Genomic DNA, 17760 nt, shown 5'->3' on the forward strand with positions numbered 1-17760 from the left:
GAGGTGGAGGTGCAGAGAGGGAGGAAAGGTGAATGACATGGTTGCTTTGAACTAGGTAAAACTAGGTAAGAACTAGGTAAAAAAACACATTCGTTTTCAAATTACAATTCAATTGTTTCAGACTACCATTGTATATTATGATTCTGACTTGCTTTGACTGTAAAAAATACAAATAAATGTTCATAACCTCAGATGTTTGTATTTATTCTTCTTATTTATTCTTCCTTTCACCTTAAAATATCCGCACGGATACAGACATATGATGTCATGCACTATAATAATGTCAGCAGTGCACAAATAGCTTACAATCATATTTGTGTGTTCAGTGTGAATATAGAACTTCTGCCCTTTCCTCTAACTCTTTCCTTCCACAAAAACAAAAAAAAGTACCAATGTACCAAATTGACAAGCCGGTAGTGTATTGAAGTGCTTGGCTAAGTGCTTGGTTAAGTGTGGACCCCCCATTCTCTTCCCTCATTGACGTAGAGAAGCCAGTGGGTGATAATGTGTTGACAGTGACGGCAGCCAGCATATGGTGGACATCTTTCATGCCTACATGATACATCATTGTGCAATCGAGTAATTCAAGCCTTACTCTGAGTTTGTTCATGAAGAAGCTGGCGTCCTCCAGGCTTATGTTACCCTGCACCTTGATGATCTGCTGGATCGTCTTCAGGACGTCATCCGCCATGGTCACGTCCCCGCACACGTAGATGTGTCCCCCCTCGTCCCTCAGGCAGTGGTACATCCTCTCTGACAGCTGCTCGCGCAGCACGTCCTGGACATATTTCTGACGGAGGTAACAGTGAGCGAGACAGAGTGCATGGGCATTAAGCGTGAGCAAAGAGAAAGGAGAGGAGATGACAGACAAGGCAAGAAAGATGAGGGGGAGTGGGGGACAAAGAGTGAGAATCAAACACAGTGAAGTGAAATTGAGCCTTGCGTGGAGCTGTTCACTTTTGAGCTGAACATCTGCATTTTGTCTTTGGCACCTGGCACCACACAGTTAAAAAGAGATGAGGCCATTAAATGGAAAAAGATAAGGAATATCAACACTTGACTAACTCATATCTACTGTATGTGGGGATGCTGTGTCCTGTTCATACGAGTATGTTCTGTAGCATTTAGAGTATTCTAAAGATCTGTGACAAACGCAATCATCCGTTGAATTTGTTGTGGTACCTTTGGCATGCTGGGCTCTCTTGAGTAGGCTGTATAGAGTCCCTTGAACACCTTCTTGTTCAAGGCATCAACGGTCTCGTCCTTGTAGATGTGGTCCGTCTCAGACTGGCGGCAGCCAAACACCAGATACAGGGGACTCGTCTCAATCCCTGGGGAGGGGACATACCTTGACTTTACTTTGCTGAATGGTACAGCAACAATGAGTTAACTTACAGTGTCTTGTTTAACTATGGCCTGAGATTGTGCCTCAGATTTAATCAGAATACTATTGTTACACAATTATGCACACTGTAGCAGCACTTTGCACTTCATCTCGGGTATGATTTTAATCAACCACATCATGCATAGTGTTAAAATCATTTTACGATGTGGATTTCACATGAACCTCTCTGTGAGGTGACAATAGGTAGGACTAGTCTCTGAAAGTGCATCAGACCAACCCATTTCGCGCTCAAAGAGTTTCTGTTGCCAGAAGCTTCTGAAGGGAGCGATGCCTGTTCCTGGCCCAATCAGGAAGCAGGGGGACTTGTTCTCCTTGGGAAGATGGAACGACGTCGCCCTAGAAGAATCAACATAACTGACTTTAACCAAATAAACCTTCAATTATTGATGATGCTAATGAATAAAATTAATCGGTTTAATTAACAGAACTGACTGAAATAGGAAATTAATTAATCACATAATGACAAACCACACAATACAGCACAAAATATATTGTTGGATATATTCTTAAGAGAAACAAGTTTACCCTCTGACGAAACACGGCACCATCTCGTCCTTCTTTATTCTGTTGAGCCAGGATGAACACACTCCATGGTGTTCGGGACCCTCTCCATCTGAATGACAGTTATCAAACGGGATATTTAGACTTCCTGACTCCTCCCATTTGCACCCTTTAAATGAGTGGTTCTCAAACTTTTTGACATGCTTACGAAATGATATATTTGGTCATGGACCAGAAATATAGGTACATGTCCACATTTTCTCAAGATTGTTTTGAAAATAGCAGATCTACAAGTTCACAACGCGTCACACACGTTGTGAGCTTGTAGATGGGCTATTTTCAAATAGCCGATGCGGGTTAAACTGGTTAAACCAATTTTGCTGGGGACACCCTGGAACACAGGTAGACTACCCACAATGCAATGTTCAATGTATCTGCGCTATAGAGGAAATAACTGTAAATCAACTACTTATAGTCATCAGTGCACACTCATGGGCATGCACGCATATCTAATAAGAGGAAAGAGGGGGAAATGAAGACAAATTTTAGTTGCAGTGAGTTGCAGCTGGTGATGTTTGCTCACTGCTTGGTAGTCTAAGGGCTTGGAAGCTTTTAAGTACAACCTATTAGATGTATGCTGTAGATGTGAAAGCCTTGTCAAACCGTACTGTATGTGCTAACGTAAACATTTGAGAGAGAGCCAGCATAGAAAACACCATTTAGAACAAAGTGGTATGTACATACAGCACAGTGTTTTGGAGATAAAAACAAATATATATATATAATATATATTGGACCAAATCCTGCTGGCAAAACACAGTCAATAGATATTCCCCAGATACTGTAGTTCCAATTTCAGGTCTCATGTTGGCCCTATGGATTAGACTGGTGTTGCCAAAATAACTTTCAAGCCTATAAGTCCTCTGAACCACCAGAATATTTCCTCAGACAGGCTGACTCAATTGACTTTTTCAGTCATCAGTGGCGACTTTCAAGCAGTGACATCAAAAGAACCACTGTGCGGGTACGAGGTACCCTGTCTGCCAGCAAAAAAATCATAATAATCAATCACTCATGATTTAAATTTAAATTATATTTTAAAAACTCTGCTCTATGCCATCGGCCGTGCTCGAGCTTAATTGTCTTGCTAATGGAATGTCAAGAATACAGCCATTTGAGGCCTCCCTGTAGGAACCTGACAGGGAGGCCAGACAAACAGAATTAATTGCTCCTCAAGGCCTTGAAAAAGAGCAAGAGAGCAAGCAAACTTCTTTAATGGGAACACCTAGCATCCCCTGTCAATCAGTCACAGTAAAAGGAATTTTACCTAAGTAGCACTTTAAATCAGAAGGAGGAGAGTGCTTGTATTCGAGTGACTCTTGAATGGATCACGGAGCCCCAGGTAAGCCTGTCATAATTATTACATAATCGCCTAATCGCTATTTTTTGCAAAATCGTCATAATCGTTTCAAGTTGAAAAAGTTCATACTCTTTCCAATATTTTCAAAAATAGTGGAAATAGCAGATCTACAAGCTCACTACAGCTTGTAGATCGGCTATTTTGCATAGTAGGCCTACATTATTTATTTTGATTATTAGTATCGATCATTGTCAGTCATTTCTTTGAATATTGAAGTTATTTGTCATATCTGGCCTGTGCAATTTTTGTTTACAAAGCCAAACAGAAATCGAGCGTTCCTGCAGCTGTCAGCTGTTATAAAACTCCCTCCACCTCCCCAGCCTCCTCCAGTGGTGTGCCATCTAAGTTAAATGTATGATTCTGTGGGTTGCATGATGTTACATCTGTGTATTTGTATGACAATTCATCGTCCAGTAAAACGTCACGATCGTCGACAGCCCTATAGCTCCAGCATTGAGGCAGTGCGTACGGTATAGTACCTCGGGTTCGGTAGGAGACCACGGCCACGGTGAGGTGGACCTCATTGGGATGCGCGTCCAGTGAGGAGCTGATGGAGTAGTAGCGAGGCTGCAGCAGAGGCAGCTGAGTGAGCAGCAGGGTGGTTGGCATCTGAATGGACGGGAACTCCTCCAGCACCTCCACCAACGTGGAGTTGTTGTACCACTTCCACTGCTCATACTCCTGCAGGCCCTGGGGGGGTCAAGGAGGAAGGGGGATTGCAGAGGTGTCACTTGGTCTCACAGGTAGTGGTGGAAAAAGTACTCAACTTCTTTACTTAAGTAAAAGTACCAATACTGCAATATAGAAAATACTTTGTTACGTGTTAAGTAAAAGTCCAGAATTCTAAATTTACTTGAGTAAAAGTACAAAAGTATTGGCATCAAAATGTACTTAAAGTACCAAAAGTAAAAGTACTAAAATATTTGAAAATACAAGCTCACAACGTGTCGCGATGCGACGCGTTGTGTGCTTGTATATCGGCTATTTTCAAATAGCCCAGGTATAAAATAGGGCTAAAGTGGTTAATGTATGTTTTATCAAAATCTTAAAAGCAACTAGTAACTGAAGTTTTCAAATAATTGTAGTGTAGTAATGTTGAACAAATTGTTGAACAAATTGCCAGCAGAATACAACAGAATAAACAACTTTTTCCTCACAAAAAAAGCTAAACCAAACAATTTGCCTATTTTCAAAACTTGCAGCAAGTTCAACACAAGAGCATGGCCCACGAGAGAGCACGGAGAAGGAGCGCTAATGATTGAGCTGAATGCTAAATGAATTACCTTACTGAGGAGCTCTAGTTTCTCCTTTTGTTTCTCATCGGTTGCCAGGTTAGCAAACTGCTGCAGCAGCACAGGGCTGGGCGGGGAGGTGATGTCCAGGAAGTCCTTGAAGGCTTGGAATATGGTGCAGGCAGGGATACGACTTTCCGGTGACCAGTTACTGATCGTACCTGTAGTGACAGAAGAACATGAAGGTAGTTTATTACACCAGTGGTTCTCAAAGTGGATTCCAGGGACTCTCTGGGTTCCTTTAGGGGTTCTAAATTGACCGTTACAAGTCTGTGACTCTGACAATGGAACTGAAAAAGAAAATCTGTACTTAAGTAGCACATGTAGCCTACTTAGTTACTTTACACCACTGCCAAACAGACACATTACCCACCCGAGGCAGTGTTCCTCTCCTCCACGAACTCCAATTGGAAGATTTGATCAGCGGGTGGACCATCCTCCAGCTTCTTTATGAGAGCTGTCACCAGGTCCACTTGGTTGCTAGCGAAGACGCCCACATGGTCACCGGGCAGGTATTTCAGGCCCTCGTGGTTATTTGTGTTGAGCCGAATAAACGCAGTGGTACGACTGTGAAAGAGTAGAGGGGTGAATAGTGACACACCATTTTCAGTCCCTTCCAGATTGCTATAATGCGCTATTTGATAAATAATGTTTCACAATTTGCTGTTTAGCGTAACCAACTAAATTTCTTCTTTTGTTTTCACATCATGAAAATGTTTAAATCCCAGTCCCATGAAACCATAAACTTACTCAGATTTAGGACTTTGCAAATTTAGAGATTCCACCATCTTGGCGCCGTACACCTTCTTCTTGTGAATTGCGTACAATGCTGTTGGCAGTCACATTCACAGTTATCACATTAAGCCTTGTATTCTAACCTCAAGATTTCTTTGCCTGAAAATCGAGTAATCAATGGTGTATAGTGGTTTTGTCATCACTGGGCCAGTGAGTACCTTCCGTGAGGACCGGGGCCTCTTTGACGTAGGTCAGGCGGTACTTGCTCTTCTTCCAGCTGCGGTCATTGACGATCAAGGAGTTGTTTGCTTGGTCCATGTTCACGTCTCCGACACAGAACACCTCACAGGCCGCCTTTGACATGCAACAAAAGTAAGCCATGGAAAAGATGAGTGCACTGTAAAAAAATATGTGTAAAAACACAGAACTTCCCCACGACCGTAATCAGCATAAAGACCTGAAGCCCAAAGGGCGACTGTGTGTAAGGCACCGACCTTAAAAACGTTCTTGGCCCAGGTTCTGAAGGACTCCTCCTGGCCAGACAGCTCGTCCCCCTCTCCCATTTTTAGGATGCGCTCGCCCCCCAGTTCTTCAAACAGAGTGTCAACAGTGTGGGCAAAGGCACAGAAGTGTGGATAGGCCCTAGAGCCAAGGCCAAACACTGAGTACCTACAAAGAGGAAGAAAGACTGAAGATCAGTGGTGACTGGGGCTAGAGAAATGGCCCTCAAGTCGGCCCTTTTTAAACAGTGCAATCTTTTATTTTTTTTGTGATTTTCGTTTTTTTTCCATATTTACACAGTTTGAATGTTGAAGAAGGTTTTAATTCCAACAGAACTGTTTTAGGGTCATTAAATGGTTAAAATTGGGATTGTGGGTTAGAGGTGTGTTTTTTTCTGAGATAATTCCATGTCCTAGAGAAATGTAGGACATGGAATCACACTCTGAGAGTGGTGCGATGCGGTGTGCACTACAAATATACCAAACCTATGAGTCAACCTATGACCTATTGAGGTCCATGCATGATTTCTGTTTTGATTACCTGACATTGGCGAAGGGTCCGGTACTTCCGAACATACCTGCCTCGTCACTGGAGGACTTTCGAGGGTCCGAGTGGGAGGAGACACTGTTGAAACGCACCTTGTAGGACCTAGAAGACAGGTGGAAACACAGAAACAAGAGGTTGGAAACTGAACTGAAAGCTTGAAACTCCACATACCAACTACTGCCCACACAGTTCAACTCACTTCACTTCTTCTGTGTCAAGTGTTGGGCAGCTCAGCTCCATCAAGCCAGCTCCAAATTTCTACAAAGATGCAAACGACAGGTTGTTTTTGATACATATGCATAATCAATGTGTTGTATGAATCCTGAGGTATGTTGGTGTGGTTTGTTAAACATGCATGCAAATATTCAGTGGTGGACAAAGCTTTATTAACATGCTTGTTAACAGTGCAGGTCGTACAGTCAAATGTTATGCTAGATGTTATCCTTCCTAGAATTAGAATTGAGTCAAAAGTACAATATTTGTCTTTGAAATAGGCTACAGTGATGTATCCAAAATACAAATACTCATGTAAAAAATAAAAAAAACTTACTGTAAGTAGGCCTACAGTACTCAAGTAAATATACGTTGCTATTGTCCACCACTGCAAATTTACGCACGCACGCAGGCACACACACACACACACACACACACACACACACACACACACACACACACACACCTCTCCATTTTCTGGTGGATCTCCGTTGCCAAAGGTACTGGTCACCACTAACACCAATGTCTCATGCTCCAGGTGCACCATGTCATATTCTTCCATGGACATTACCTGCAGACAACAGAAGAAGAAAAAAGCTCTTTACATATTTGAAAAAATGTAATTGCAGAAAAAAGGGTTGTAGGGTCCCTCAAAGATAACACATGAATATAATATGATAATCAACAAAACGGCTATTTTCTGCAAAGGCTAGGTTTGGTGTAGGGGGGAAAAGCTGACAAAGTACAAGTTTTCTAAGTATTGAGGGTTTAAATGGTTGACTGTCTGAAAATACAAATTAACATGAATCAAACACAACGCTACACATTGACAGTGCTGTCAAACAAGTCTATGAAGCTATCTATGAAATCTATGAAAAAGTTGAATCTGCAACACTTTGTTGCAGAGCGTCTTCGTTGAAGACCACCGCACAATGCTGTAATGAACACTCTGCCCAGGCAACAAGTTGATAATGTACTCGCTGCTTCCATATAATTAATTAGCACTCAGCACTATAATGTCAGTGTGCCACACAATCAGTGTGAAGAGACAACTATCCTCATCTACATGACAAGCAGGAATGGCCCCAGGCATTCTCATCTGTCCCTGAACCAGAACCACACACACGCGTACACACTCATGCATGCAACACAATCGCTTGTTGCATGATTGATCACATTGGGAACAAGGAAAATGAAGCAAAATGTCCTGGAGCCAAAACACTACATGATTGAGAGAGCTACTCATGTTATTATTCTTCGTCCAAAGTCATTTACACCGCCAGGGGTGCTTTCAGATCTCATCTTAAACTACAGCTCAATGCCTGGCTGGATGAATCTCAATTCAGACGCGCCGCACTTTCATGCATGTGAGCAGAAGAAAATGTGACAAAAGCCTTATTTGCTTCCTCTCTGCCCTTTATTCATTCTACTTGCTGGGCCATGTCGGATTCAGGACCAGGGCTGGGCCCTGGGGCTGGGCCCAGACCGAGATCCAACTGCTCCCCTTCCCATCAGACAACAGCACAAATACAGGTAGACATTACCCATCTCTCATGAGTATTCTAATGGTACCTTTGCGTCAAAAGCGTGATTGAAGATTTGACAGAGGGTTTTGGCGTAGTCTTGGGACTTGCCCGTCTCAGTGGCATACAATATGGAGGCCTTGACTCTCTTGGCCATTGCTTTACCAAATAACCTGTTTGCGAACTGCACAGCCCTGCAGAGAAGGGGAGAGAGAGACAGAGAGGAAGGGGGAGTATAGAATGATAGATGGAAAAAAGTATAGAAATAGATTAAAGTCAAGTCAATTTTATTTATATAGCACCAAATCACAACGAAAGCTCTCATGATGACGCTTTACAAAGAGCAGGCCTAAACCATACTCTTTAATTTACATGAACCCCACAATTACAGCATGAGCGAGCAAAGAAAAACTCCCCTGTAGTGAATGAATGTGAGGGGAAAAAACTGATGAGAAACTGCATCATTGAAGAACTAGAAATGTGAGAGCGAACACAACCGCCCCGGTCATGGCAAAAGCCTTGGCAAAAGTCTGGCTTCATGGCTTTAACCCATTGAGACCTGAAGCCGATTCTACAAATGTCTTCTAAATTCTAACAGTTTTTTTGAAAAAACTAATGTTACTATGTCAGTGGTTCTCAATCGTTTTAAAATATTTTGTTCAAGGGACCCCCAGAAGCAAAGATTTGAGTTACAAATGTTCGCTTTAAAAAATATATATTCAAAGATTTGCACACATTTTCACGATTTCTCAAAAATAGCAGATCTACAAGCTCATAGCGTGGCACTCGGTATTGCTCTATGAGCTTGTATATCTGCTATTTTTTAATAGCCAAAGTGTAAAATGATGCTTTTTAGGTCAAATCTAAAAATGACACAGATGCTTCTCCCGGTCATGTGATTCATTTCAGCAGACACTGCAGATCAAGTCAAATGTAGCGGATGGATGGCACAGTAGCTACAGACATACTTGGGGGGGGGGGGCGCAATGTTAAGTCAACCTGTTTATACCCCCCAAAGATGTCCGCCGCTACCAAATGACACTTGTTGACGCCCCCTTCAGTTTTTTTGGCACGCTCTATAGGTAAGAGCAATACTAAAAAGGTGGGTCTCAAGATTTCTTTCAAAAATGTCAACTGATTCAGTGAATCAGTTGACATAAAGTTGAATTCTCCACTGAATAAATAGGTGTGAATCAGAATCAGAATCAGAACAGAATGTGTGCTCAGTGGCAAAGATTTCAGCACTTGTGCAGGTGAGCCCAAAGTTTGTTATTTCGGTCATGGTTGATGACGGAATGAAATGGCTTGGTATTCACATCATGTAAACCATGCAAGTAAATAAACACAAATCAAACTTTGCATCCGATATAAATACACTTTTATATTTTTGCCGTGGCTTATCAAAAGAGTGCATTCTTACTTGGCCAGTTTCTTAAATCCAATGGCTTTCTTTTTGGTGGGTGTTCCGTTGTTCGCTGCCTTCCACACATAGTCTTTCCAGGCATCTGTCTGTTTCAGATAAGGAGAAGGCACAGAGACACTGGTGTGAAGCTTAACTAGGTATCTAGTACTGCACACGAAAAAAACACCCTGTACATGTACTGTAGCATGACAAATCATCCATCCCTCATGACTATACTGTCTGTTTGCATTCCCTCACCTGGTACTCGAAGGAGGGAGTAAGGTGATAGTTTAGCATCTCCTGGCCGAACACTGGTGTGATGCTCCCCGACATGGGGGGCACGACCCACACCCAGTCTGCAGGACAGCCTCCCCGGAGCTTGTGCTCATTGTCCATGTGTTTCATGAAGGTCTCCGCAGCTGTGTGGTGGTCTACTATCGTCACTTTGGATATCTGGAGACAGAGGGCAGCAGGGATGTCATGTATGATTGTTGACTGTCAGAGAGCTCTCAGCTGAATGATTCATCAGAAGAGATTATTACATCTGCCAATGTTACGTATCGTTAGCCTCATAGCATTTTCCATTTTCCGTTTTCAGGGAACAAATAAAAAATCACTTTCTGCCTAAGTCATCTAGGTGACTTAGGCAATCATGAGTAAAAACACATCTTGCCTAAGTCATGTTTACTGCCTTTATTTATATCTGCCTAACTCTACTCTCCTACCACTGCTGATTCATTCTGCCTTATTGCCAATGTTCTCAGACAGATCAGAATTCTTGTTAAACTCAAAAACTAATTTAGCCCAAGTAAAAAAGTTTACTTAAAAGCACTTTCTGCTTAAGTCATTTTGGAATGTAACAAGCGTTCTGATTGGCTTAGGACATAGGCAATAAGTCACAATGATGCAGCAGCGATAGGAGAGTAGCGCTCGGCAAAAATGTCAATTTGACCAAAAAGTGACATAGGCAATTATGCTATGAGGCTAATGTATTCTATATTCTGAGAGCATGTGTATGTGCTGCTGACACTTGTCAACTTGTGAATTTATAAATTGTTCTCCACTAGCTGGAATTCGCCTCTGAACTGTATTTGTACTGTGTTGCACCACGGGAATCAGGCAATGTTATGTTGACCAAAGACATAAATGATGTGTAGCCGGTGAGCAAAGTTCAGGCAGAGACACTGGAGTGGGTTACGTGCCTCCTCTGTGGGTTATATAACTGTAACGGGGGTGGGGGCTTTATCTCCGTGCTCTGAAATGGCTGTCTTCTAATTATGTTGAGCAGGGAGTAATATGTACAGTAGCAGAGCCTGAATGACAAGATCAAATATAATACTGACACCTGTGTTTACACTATAAATGCTACAAATACCGCATTCAAATCTCATCAGTTGAATGAAGAGGAGCCCACCTGGAAACTGTAGAGAACAGCAATGTTGATCTCCACCAGCGCTGTGTCCTTCCATAGGGAAGAGATCTTCCTGATGTCCAAGCCCATCCTCATACCTACTTCCTACATGGCAAGGAATGTAAGGACAGCATTATTTCATTGCAGACGTAATATGACAATGACACAGTATGATGTTCTGTAGTATTCTGAGGGTTGCGAGATGGCCATCATAGTTTGCATTAAGGCCTTTGTAGAATCTGTCACTACTTGAGGTGAAGGTGTTAGGTGTGATTAGAATAATAGGAAAAGCATCAAACTCCAGATAAAAGATTTCCCCCTTGCAATTATGGCTATGCAACATGCAAATGTGTTGGGTCTCCTGACTCTTGCCAGTACTGCTGTTTTCACAGCAGAACTGGCCACAGTTATGAAAATAAATTGCCTCCAACACAAAGTCATGCTGCATTGCTCTAAAATCCTTTACAGTATGTGAGCACACTGTAATGCGTGTCCTAGCTAACATGCTGTAGTCTAGTGTGCTATGACTCATGTGCCCTGACTAATATACTTTGCTATTTTGATTACTATTGTTGCTATTCTTTATTACTGTATTTCTTTAATTGTTGCTATTGCTGTAACAATGTTGAGGAACCAAAACCAAATAATTTTACTCTTCTGTACTCGTTAATAAGATGTAAAAATATTTGTATTTTTAAGATTTGAATAATAAGAATGCATATGATTTGGTCAGAATTTATTGAGAGGATAGCCCCTTGAGATGAAGCATCTCATTTTAGAGGGGGTCCTAAATTTAGATTAGTGTAAGGCATTCATGTGTGGAGTTGTTAAAATCATAAAAATACCATCCACGGCACGTCGAACACATTGGCTTTGAAAATGAAGAGTACCTTGGTCTTACATGGCTTACTGGCACTAATTGCAACTCAATCAATTAATTTCTTAGTTGTACTGTTATATTCTTCAAAAGAGGGTTATTATTAATTCATAGCATCATGTGCTACTGTAGCTGTGGTTTTCTATTGCAGTTTTGCTAAGCAAAATGTTGTAGATGGGTAAAGGGGGGCATTTGGATTTACAGTAGAAATCAGGGAAAGGAGGTGCTGAAGCCAAAACAGTTTGAGAATGATTGTTATACACAAACATTACCTCCAAAATATTATAACGTGAGCTGTCACAGAAGTCCCTCGCACCAATCTCTGATCCCATGTACCAGCCGCTGAAGGGGCAGGCAGTGAACTGAATTCCCCCAACATCCAGCATCATGTTGGACACTGCTGGTAGAACGAACCATTTCAGGGCCAGCTCCTTAAACCACTCAAACCTGGGCAAGGAAACAACGTTTATTCAACATACTGTACCTGAATAAAGGGTTTTGTGACATGCAACTCAATCCAATACAATACAGTGTTGTCTCACAAATTCCCAGGCCCAGAGATAAAAAACAGTGAAAGGCATTAAGTTCAATCTATGAGTGTTCCTTCAGTGAATATACAATATACATTTCTTACCCTGCAAACCTAGAATAGGGCATCCATGCTTTTAGCTCCTCCAGATTTTACTATTGTAATGCACTTTATTCACTTATCAGCAAGTGCAATTATACAAAGACTGCAACTGATACAAAACGCTGCTGCCAGGCCTTTTACACACACTAAGATAAATGCGTAACAACGAAAATCGCCTATTTTACTAGCTCCAAAGTTTTTGTTCCACTAATCCTCATTATGCAGTGTCCTGATGCTCATTCAGTGCATGTTTATTGAGTGTCAGGACACTGCATAATGAGGACTAGTGAAAAAAAAAAAAGCCAAAATAGCAGATTTACAAGCTCATAGAGCTTGTACAGTATATCTGCTATTTTTGAATAGCCAAAGAAATCTTAAAATGATACAGATGTGTTCAAGGTCTTAATGGCTTAAGAGTGAAGCACATGTTTGAACATTCTTTAAACTCACCTGGGGTGTATGATGTCCACCTCCAGGATGTCCTCTGGAGGGATCTCATACATCTCCGGATCTTGCCCGTTGGCTTGCAGAAGGAGGGGCAGGACGTCAAATTTCCCCATTGGGGGCTTCCATCCCTGCTGGATGCAGAGCTAAGGACAGAGACCAAAAGGGAAGTGATCGGACGACATTGATCAAAAATATGTTTTATTGCAACTTCACTGCAACTACCCATCATTCCTACCTCAGTGAACTCTACACTGGCAGGATCTCCAATGATCTTTCCATCAGGCAACTTGTAGCCTGCGTACTTTACTAGCTGACCGTTCCATACCCGGAAGTCATGTAGACCATCTGTCCTCTGAGGAAATATGGTAATAGCTGACCTGCACACACACACACACACACACACACACACACACACACACACACATTAGCATGTTGATATCTGAACATGATATACTACTGTAGATTAGATTTTTGCTAGCTAGGGATTTTCACATTGCAAAGAAAATAAAACATACTCTCTCGCCATGCCTTTCGGCCTGGCGGAGATAATAATAGCTCTGTAGCTCTGGTCCATAGCGTTCTCCTTAGCGCTATGGACCAGAGCAAATAGATAACCGACATACCATATCTGAGCGTGTTTGATGGCATTGCAGATCGTAAAAAAACAAAGAACAGCTGGTGTGAGGGCAGTGGTGACATGCAGCACCAAACAACTTCTAGAAATCTCTTAGCTCGACTCGAGACACTGTAAAATGTTAATTTAACTCTGACAGTGTGCAAAGGAGAGTGTGCCAAACGGACCCTTACGGTAAAAAATTAAAAAGATCTATGGCAGAACCAAGTATGGCTGTCAAAGCTCTAAGCTTTAGAATGTTTTTGCAAAACATCTTTTCAACTTTCACATACTATGCTACTGACCGAATCAAACCTGGCAAAAGTAGTGACAGACGTGCTAGCTACAGCACAGTAGCCCCCATCAACATACTGTAGATATCAGGGATATCACGTGCAGTAATGACCCTGTCAGCCAGTAGTGTAAATGTGAGGTGTCACCGGTGGGCGAGCCAACACTGTCTGCGGGTGTGCCAAGCGTGACTGCTCGCTAGCGGGGTGTGTTGCCAAGCCAGCGAACAATGGTTAGTACACAAAGAGACTGACACATGGGAGAGGCAATACACAGTGTCAGAGAAAGCGCTAAGAGACGGTGCACACGCTGACAGATGGACAGTGGGTTGAGAGAGGGTAGTGACAGAGAGGAGTTGATGAGATACTATACATGGAATGACAGATGGGAAAAAGGGAGATGTATAAAGCATTACTAAAGGATTCCCACCTAATGTTTCCTTTATTGGTGGCATATTTGACGTGATTGCAGATGTAGTTGGACATTTCATGAGGAGTTGTGCAGTCCCTAGCGTCAAACACCTGAAAAACAAATGTCATGATGAAGCACAAACTCTGGAGCAGCTCAAATCTGGTTAAAACACAGCAGAAATATATCATTGGGTATGAACTGAATTGGTTCAACTTTTTATTTTACTTTTATGTGTGACTGTGTTGGGTCATCAGCCATGTGATGTGTACAACACTAGTCTAAAGTCTACTATAGCATCGAGTTAATTTTAAGGAAAGAGCGTTATGAATTCATGAAATCTTTAGTCAGCTTCACAAAAAATAACAGTGATTTAATAGATACAGAGTATCTATACTCTATAAGTATCTATAAGTGCCCTACTTCCACGTTCACAGCCACCTAATTGCTGGGGGACCCGATAACGCTTATTGTTATAGATACCATTCAATCCACCGTAACACAAAAAAACGTGCCACAGAGGCACGATTGGTTACCTCCTCTGGATTTTTGACACAGAAGCAGAGCACATGCTATTTGAAATGGCCATTCTATACTGTTCTAAATCTATGGTTGATCGCAGTACGGTAGCTTTTGACCAATATCTCTAGAATGACTACAACCAACCAACCAACCAAGCACAGATGGAGCGCACAGTTGAATTGTAGGCTACTGTAGTTTGTGTAGTAGCCTGGAAACAAAAAGAGTGGGCACCTCGATGTAAAATTGGCTATTTTGTCCAAAATAATACAATATTTGAAAAATGGTCTGAAGTAATGTAAAATATACTTGATGTGACACATGCACGGTACATCATTATCAGACTTAATTTTATCATTCAACTTCTTGTTTATGGCCCAAAATGACTGGATATACAGGTTTTGCAGCAATGTGTAGCAATTGTAGAAATATTAGACCTTAGTTGTCGAATGTTTAAGCATATTCTAATCATGAATACTTTACATTAAGTAAAAAATATTGTCCAAATATTTAATGTTTCAACATTTTGGACAAAACACTCTTCCTTAGTGCCCACTCTTCCTGTTACCAGTGGTGGAAAAAGTACTCATAGTTTTTTACTTAAGTAAAAGTATCAATCCTGCAATGTAGAAGTACTACGTTAGAAGTACAAATCCGGAATTCAGAATGTTCTTGAGTTAAAGTACAAAAGTATTGGTATCAAAATGTACTTAAAGTACCAAAAGTTAAAGTACTAAACTTTTGAAAATAGCATATCTACAAGCTCACAACGTGTCGCGATGCGACACGTTGTGAGCTTGTAGATCAGCTATTTTCAAATAGCCTAGGTATAAAATAAGGCTAAAGTGGTTAATGTATGTTTCATAATGTAATCATTTATATCTGCAAAGTTACTAGTAATTAAAGTCTACAAATAATTGTAGTGGAGTAAAAGTACAATATTTGCCTCTGAGATGTAATTTTAAATACTCCATTAAAGTAAAAGTACCTCAAAATTGTACTTAAGTACAATACTTGAGTAAATTGACTAGTTACTTTACACCACTGCCTGTTACCAGTAGCCCCACCTGTAATTTGGACCACTGAATCCTCCCGATGCAGCGGGCAGAATTTCTCCAGGCTTGCTTGGCACCATAAATGAGCTCAGTGCTCTTCAGTTGGTAGGTTCCCGTATCCCCAATCTCCTTGATCACCTCCTCCAGTCTTTCCACATGGGGCTTGGAGCCAGCCCTGAACCCAGCACAGTCACACCATGGAAGTCATAGAAAATCAGTTACAAGTCATTCAAAGTGATAGAAAATCAAAGCGAACCTTTTGAACTCAAATCTTTGCTTCTGGGGGTCCCTGGAACAAATATTTTGAGATGGGGGTCGGCGGCCAAATACATATAATTGTGGGGGTCCTTGACATGAAAAAATTTGAGCGCCACTGATATAGAAACATACGTTTTTTCAGAATACTGTTGGGATTAGAAAACATTTGTAGAATCGGCTTCAGGTCTTAATGGGCTAATGGAGAGGTAGATTGGTCTATGAAGCTGTGTGCTTGCCTTTTAATGGAGGTGAAGTATTCGTTTATGAAGTCAGTGGCCAGCGGGATCACCTCGTCTTGGGTTCGCATGCGGAGACAGTAACTTTGCCGTTGGGGCATCATCTTTGAACCCCAACACACCTCCTTGGCGCATACAGGCATCTGGAGAGAGACATCACATTACACATGATGACTATTCCTTCTTTCATAGACATCACATTACACATGATGACTATTCCTTCTTTCATAGATTACAGAGGTGCCTATTCTGTCTTTCATAGAGAAATACATTACACACAATACACACAATGACTATTCTTTCTTTTATAGAGAGCAGTGGTGGAAAAAGTACTTAAAAGTGAAAATATCAATACAACATTGTAAAAAATTAATAAGTAAAGGTTTTGTACTTTTAATCAAAATTCACTTGAGTGAAAGTACAAACGTTTTGGCATCAAAATATGTGCCAAAAGTAAAAAGTATTCATTATGCAGAATGGGTAGGCCACCCAACCTATAGAAAGATATGCACCCGGTAACAATGTTGCTTTGTAGTTTGTAGCATAATCTCACCTCGGTGCACTTCTGGTGGAGGTTATCATTGTACACGTTGCCAGTTTCCAAGTTCTTGACCATCAGGAACTTTGGGCCTTTGATTTCTGGACCGTGACCTGGAAGCTGCGGGGAGGAACAGAGACATGTGACAGTGAGTCGCTCCAACAAGGGGATTGTAGAGGCCTTATCTACTCATCTAACTCAAACTTTATTGTAACATAATATTTACTGGTAAAAGTGGGTGAAATAGGGTTTGTGCAGGCTCTCAATATGCAGTAATGGGGGGGGGGGGGGGTTATAAAAGAAACAAAGAGGAAACAAAGTGCATTAAATAGAAGCAAGATTAAAATCAGTGTCATGTGGATTAAAAGTAATTTTACAAACCACTATGCTTGCAGATATGATCAAAGACCATTGTGTCATAAAGAGGGGCCATAATACTCAGGCAACCATATGTGGACAATAACCACACAAGTAAAAGGGAAAAGTGTGACAGAAAGGGAAATGGAAGGTACATTTAAATATGAGTTCATAGGGTTTCATAGAAATAAAAAAGTGCCATAAAAAATAATAAACTATAACAGATGGTTTGTCTGTCTGTCTCCTTGAGTCTTATTCAGCGACAATGAAACAGTAGGGAGAAGGAGACGGGAACGGGAACTGTCTGGCACGGTAGCCTGTTCTCTGATCCTGAATGGATCATCAAAGGTGTCAGAGAACTCGAGGACTGATAGGACTGACTGAACATTCTGCACTTCTCCAGGCAGCTCAAGGCACAATAGTCCCTTGTTGAGGTGATAAAATGGCCTTCTCAACCAGAGTTACTTGCCAGAAACAGAAAGTTTATCATTTAGTTTCCTACCATGTCGTTCTCAGCAGGAGGATCGGTGTGCTCTGTTGGCGTGGGTTCCTTCTTTGGTTCCTCACCTGCGCCGGCATCA

General features: G+C 41.5%; 1 protein-coding gene across 1 annotated transcript in view; it reads right to left on the reverse strand.

The window, feature by feature from the left end:
* Positions 1 to 16325, reverse strand: part of LOC311047447 (nitric oxide synthase 1-like) — a gene marked incomplete at its 3' end in the record, with an annotated part of 16470 nt that extends 145 nt beyond the window's left edge. Inside the window, exons 1-23 of the mRNA XM_084060175.1 lie at positions 16285 to 16325; positions 15803 to 15965; positions 14238 to 14329; positions 13140 to 13281; positions 12908 to 13047; positions 12099 to 12273; positions 10953 to 11054; positions 9797 to 9991; positions 9557 to 9645; positions 8186 to 8330; positions 7080 to 7184; positions 6600 to 6658; positions 6395 to 6502; positions 5848 to 6022; positions 5572 to 5707; positions 5369 to 5447; positions 4992 to 5185; positions 4610 to 4779; positions 3806 to 4016; positions 1931 to 2018; positions 1623 to 1741; positions 1183 to 1331; positions 596 to 790 (exon numbers count right to left, since the gene is read on the reverse strand). Coding sequence (XP_083916301.1) covers positions 596 to 790; positions 1183 to 1331; positions 1623 to 1741; positions 1931 to 2018; positions 3806 to 4016; positions 4610 to 4779; positions 4992 to 5185; positions 5369 to 5447; positions 5572 to 5707; positions 5848 to 6022; positions 6395 to 6502; positions 6600 to 6658; positions 7080 to 7184; positions 8186 to 8330; positions 9557 to 9645; positions 9797 to 9991; positions 10953 to 11054; positions 12099 to 12273; positions 12908 to 13047; positions 13140 to 13281; positions 14238 to 14293 — 2832 coding nt within the window. The 5' untranslated portion in view covers positions 14294 to 14329; positions 15803 to 15965; positions 16285 to 16325. The remainder of the gene's footprint in view (positions 1 to 595; positions 791 to 1182; positions 1332 to 1622; positions 1742 to 1930; positions 2019 to 3805; positions 4017 to 4609; positions 4780 to 4991; positions 5186 to 5368; positions 5448 to 5571; positions 5708 to 5847; positions 6023 to 6394; positions 6503 to 6599; positions 6659 to 7079; positions 7185 to 8185; positions 8331 to 9556; positions 9646 to 9796; positions 9992 to 10952; positions 11055 to 12098; positions 12274 to 12907; positions 13048 to 13139; positions 13282 to 14237; positions 14330 to 15802; positions 15966 to 16284) is intronic.
* Between the last annotated feature and the right edge of the window lie 1435 nt (positions 16326 to 17760).

The sequence above is a fragment of the Gymnoscopelus microlampas genome (genome assembly GCF_963454915.1).
Source record: "Gymnoscopelus microlampas genome assembly, chromosome: 6".
NCBI classification, from domain to species: domain Eukaryota; kingdom Metazoa; phylum Chordata; class Actinopteri; order Myctophiformes; family Myctophidae; genus Gymnoscopelus; species Gymnoscopelus microlampas.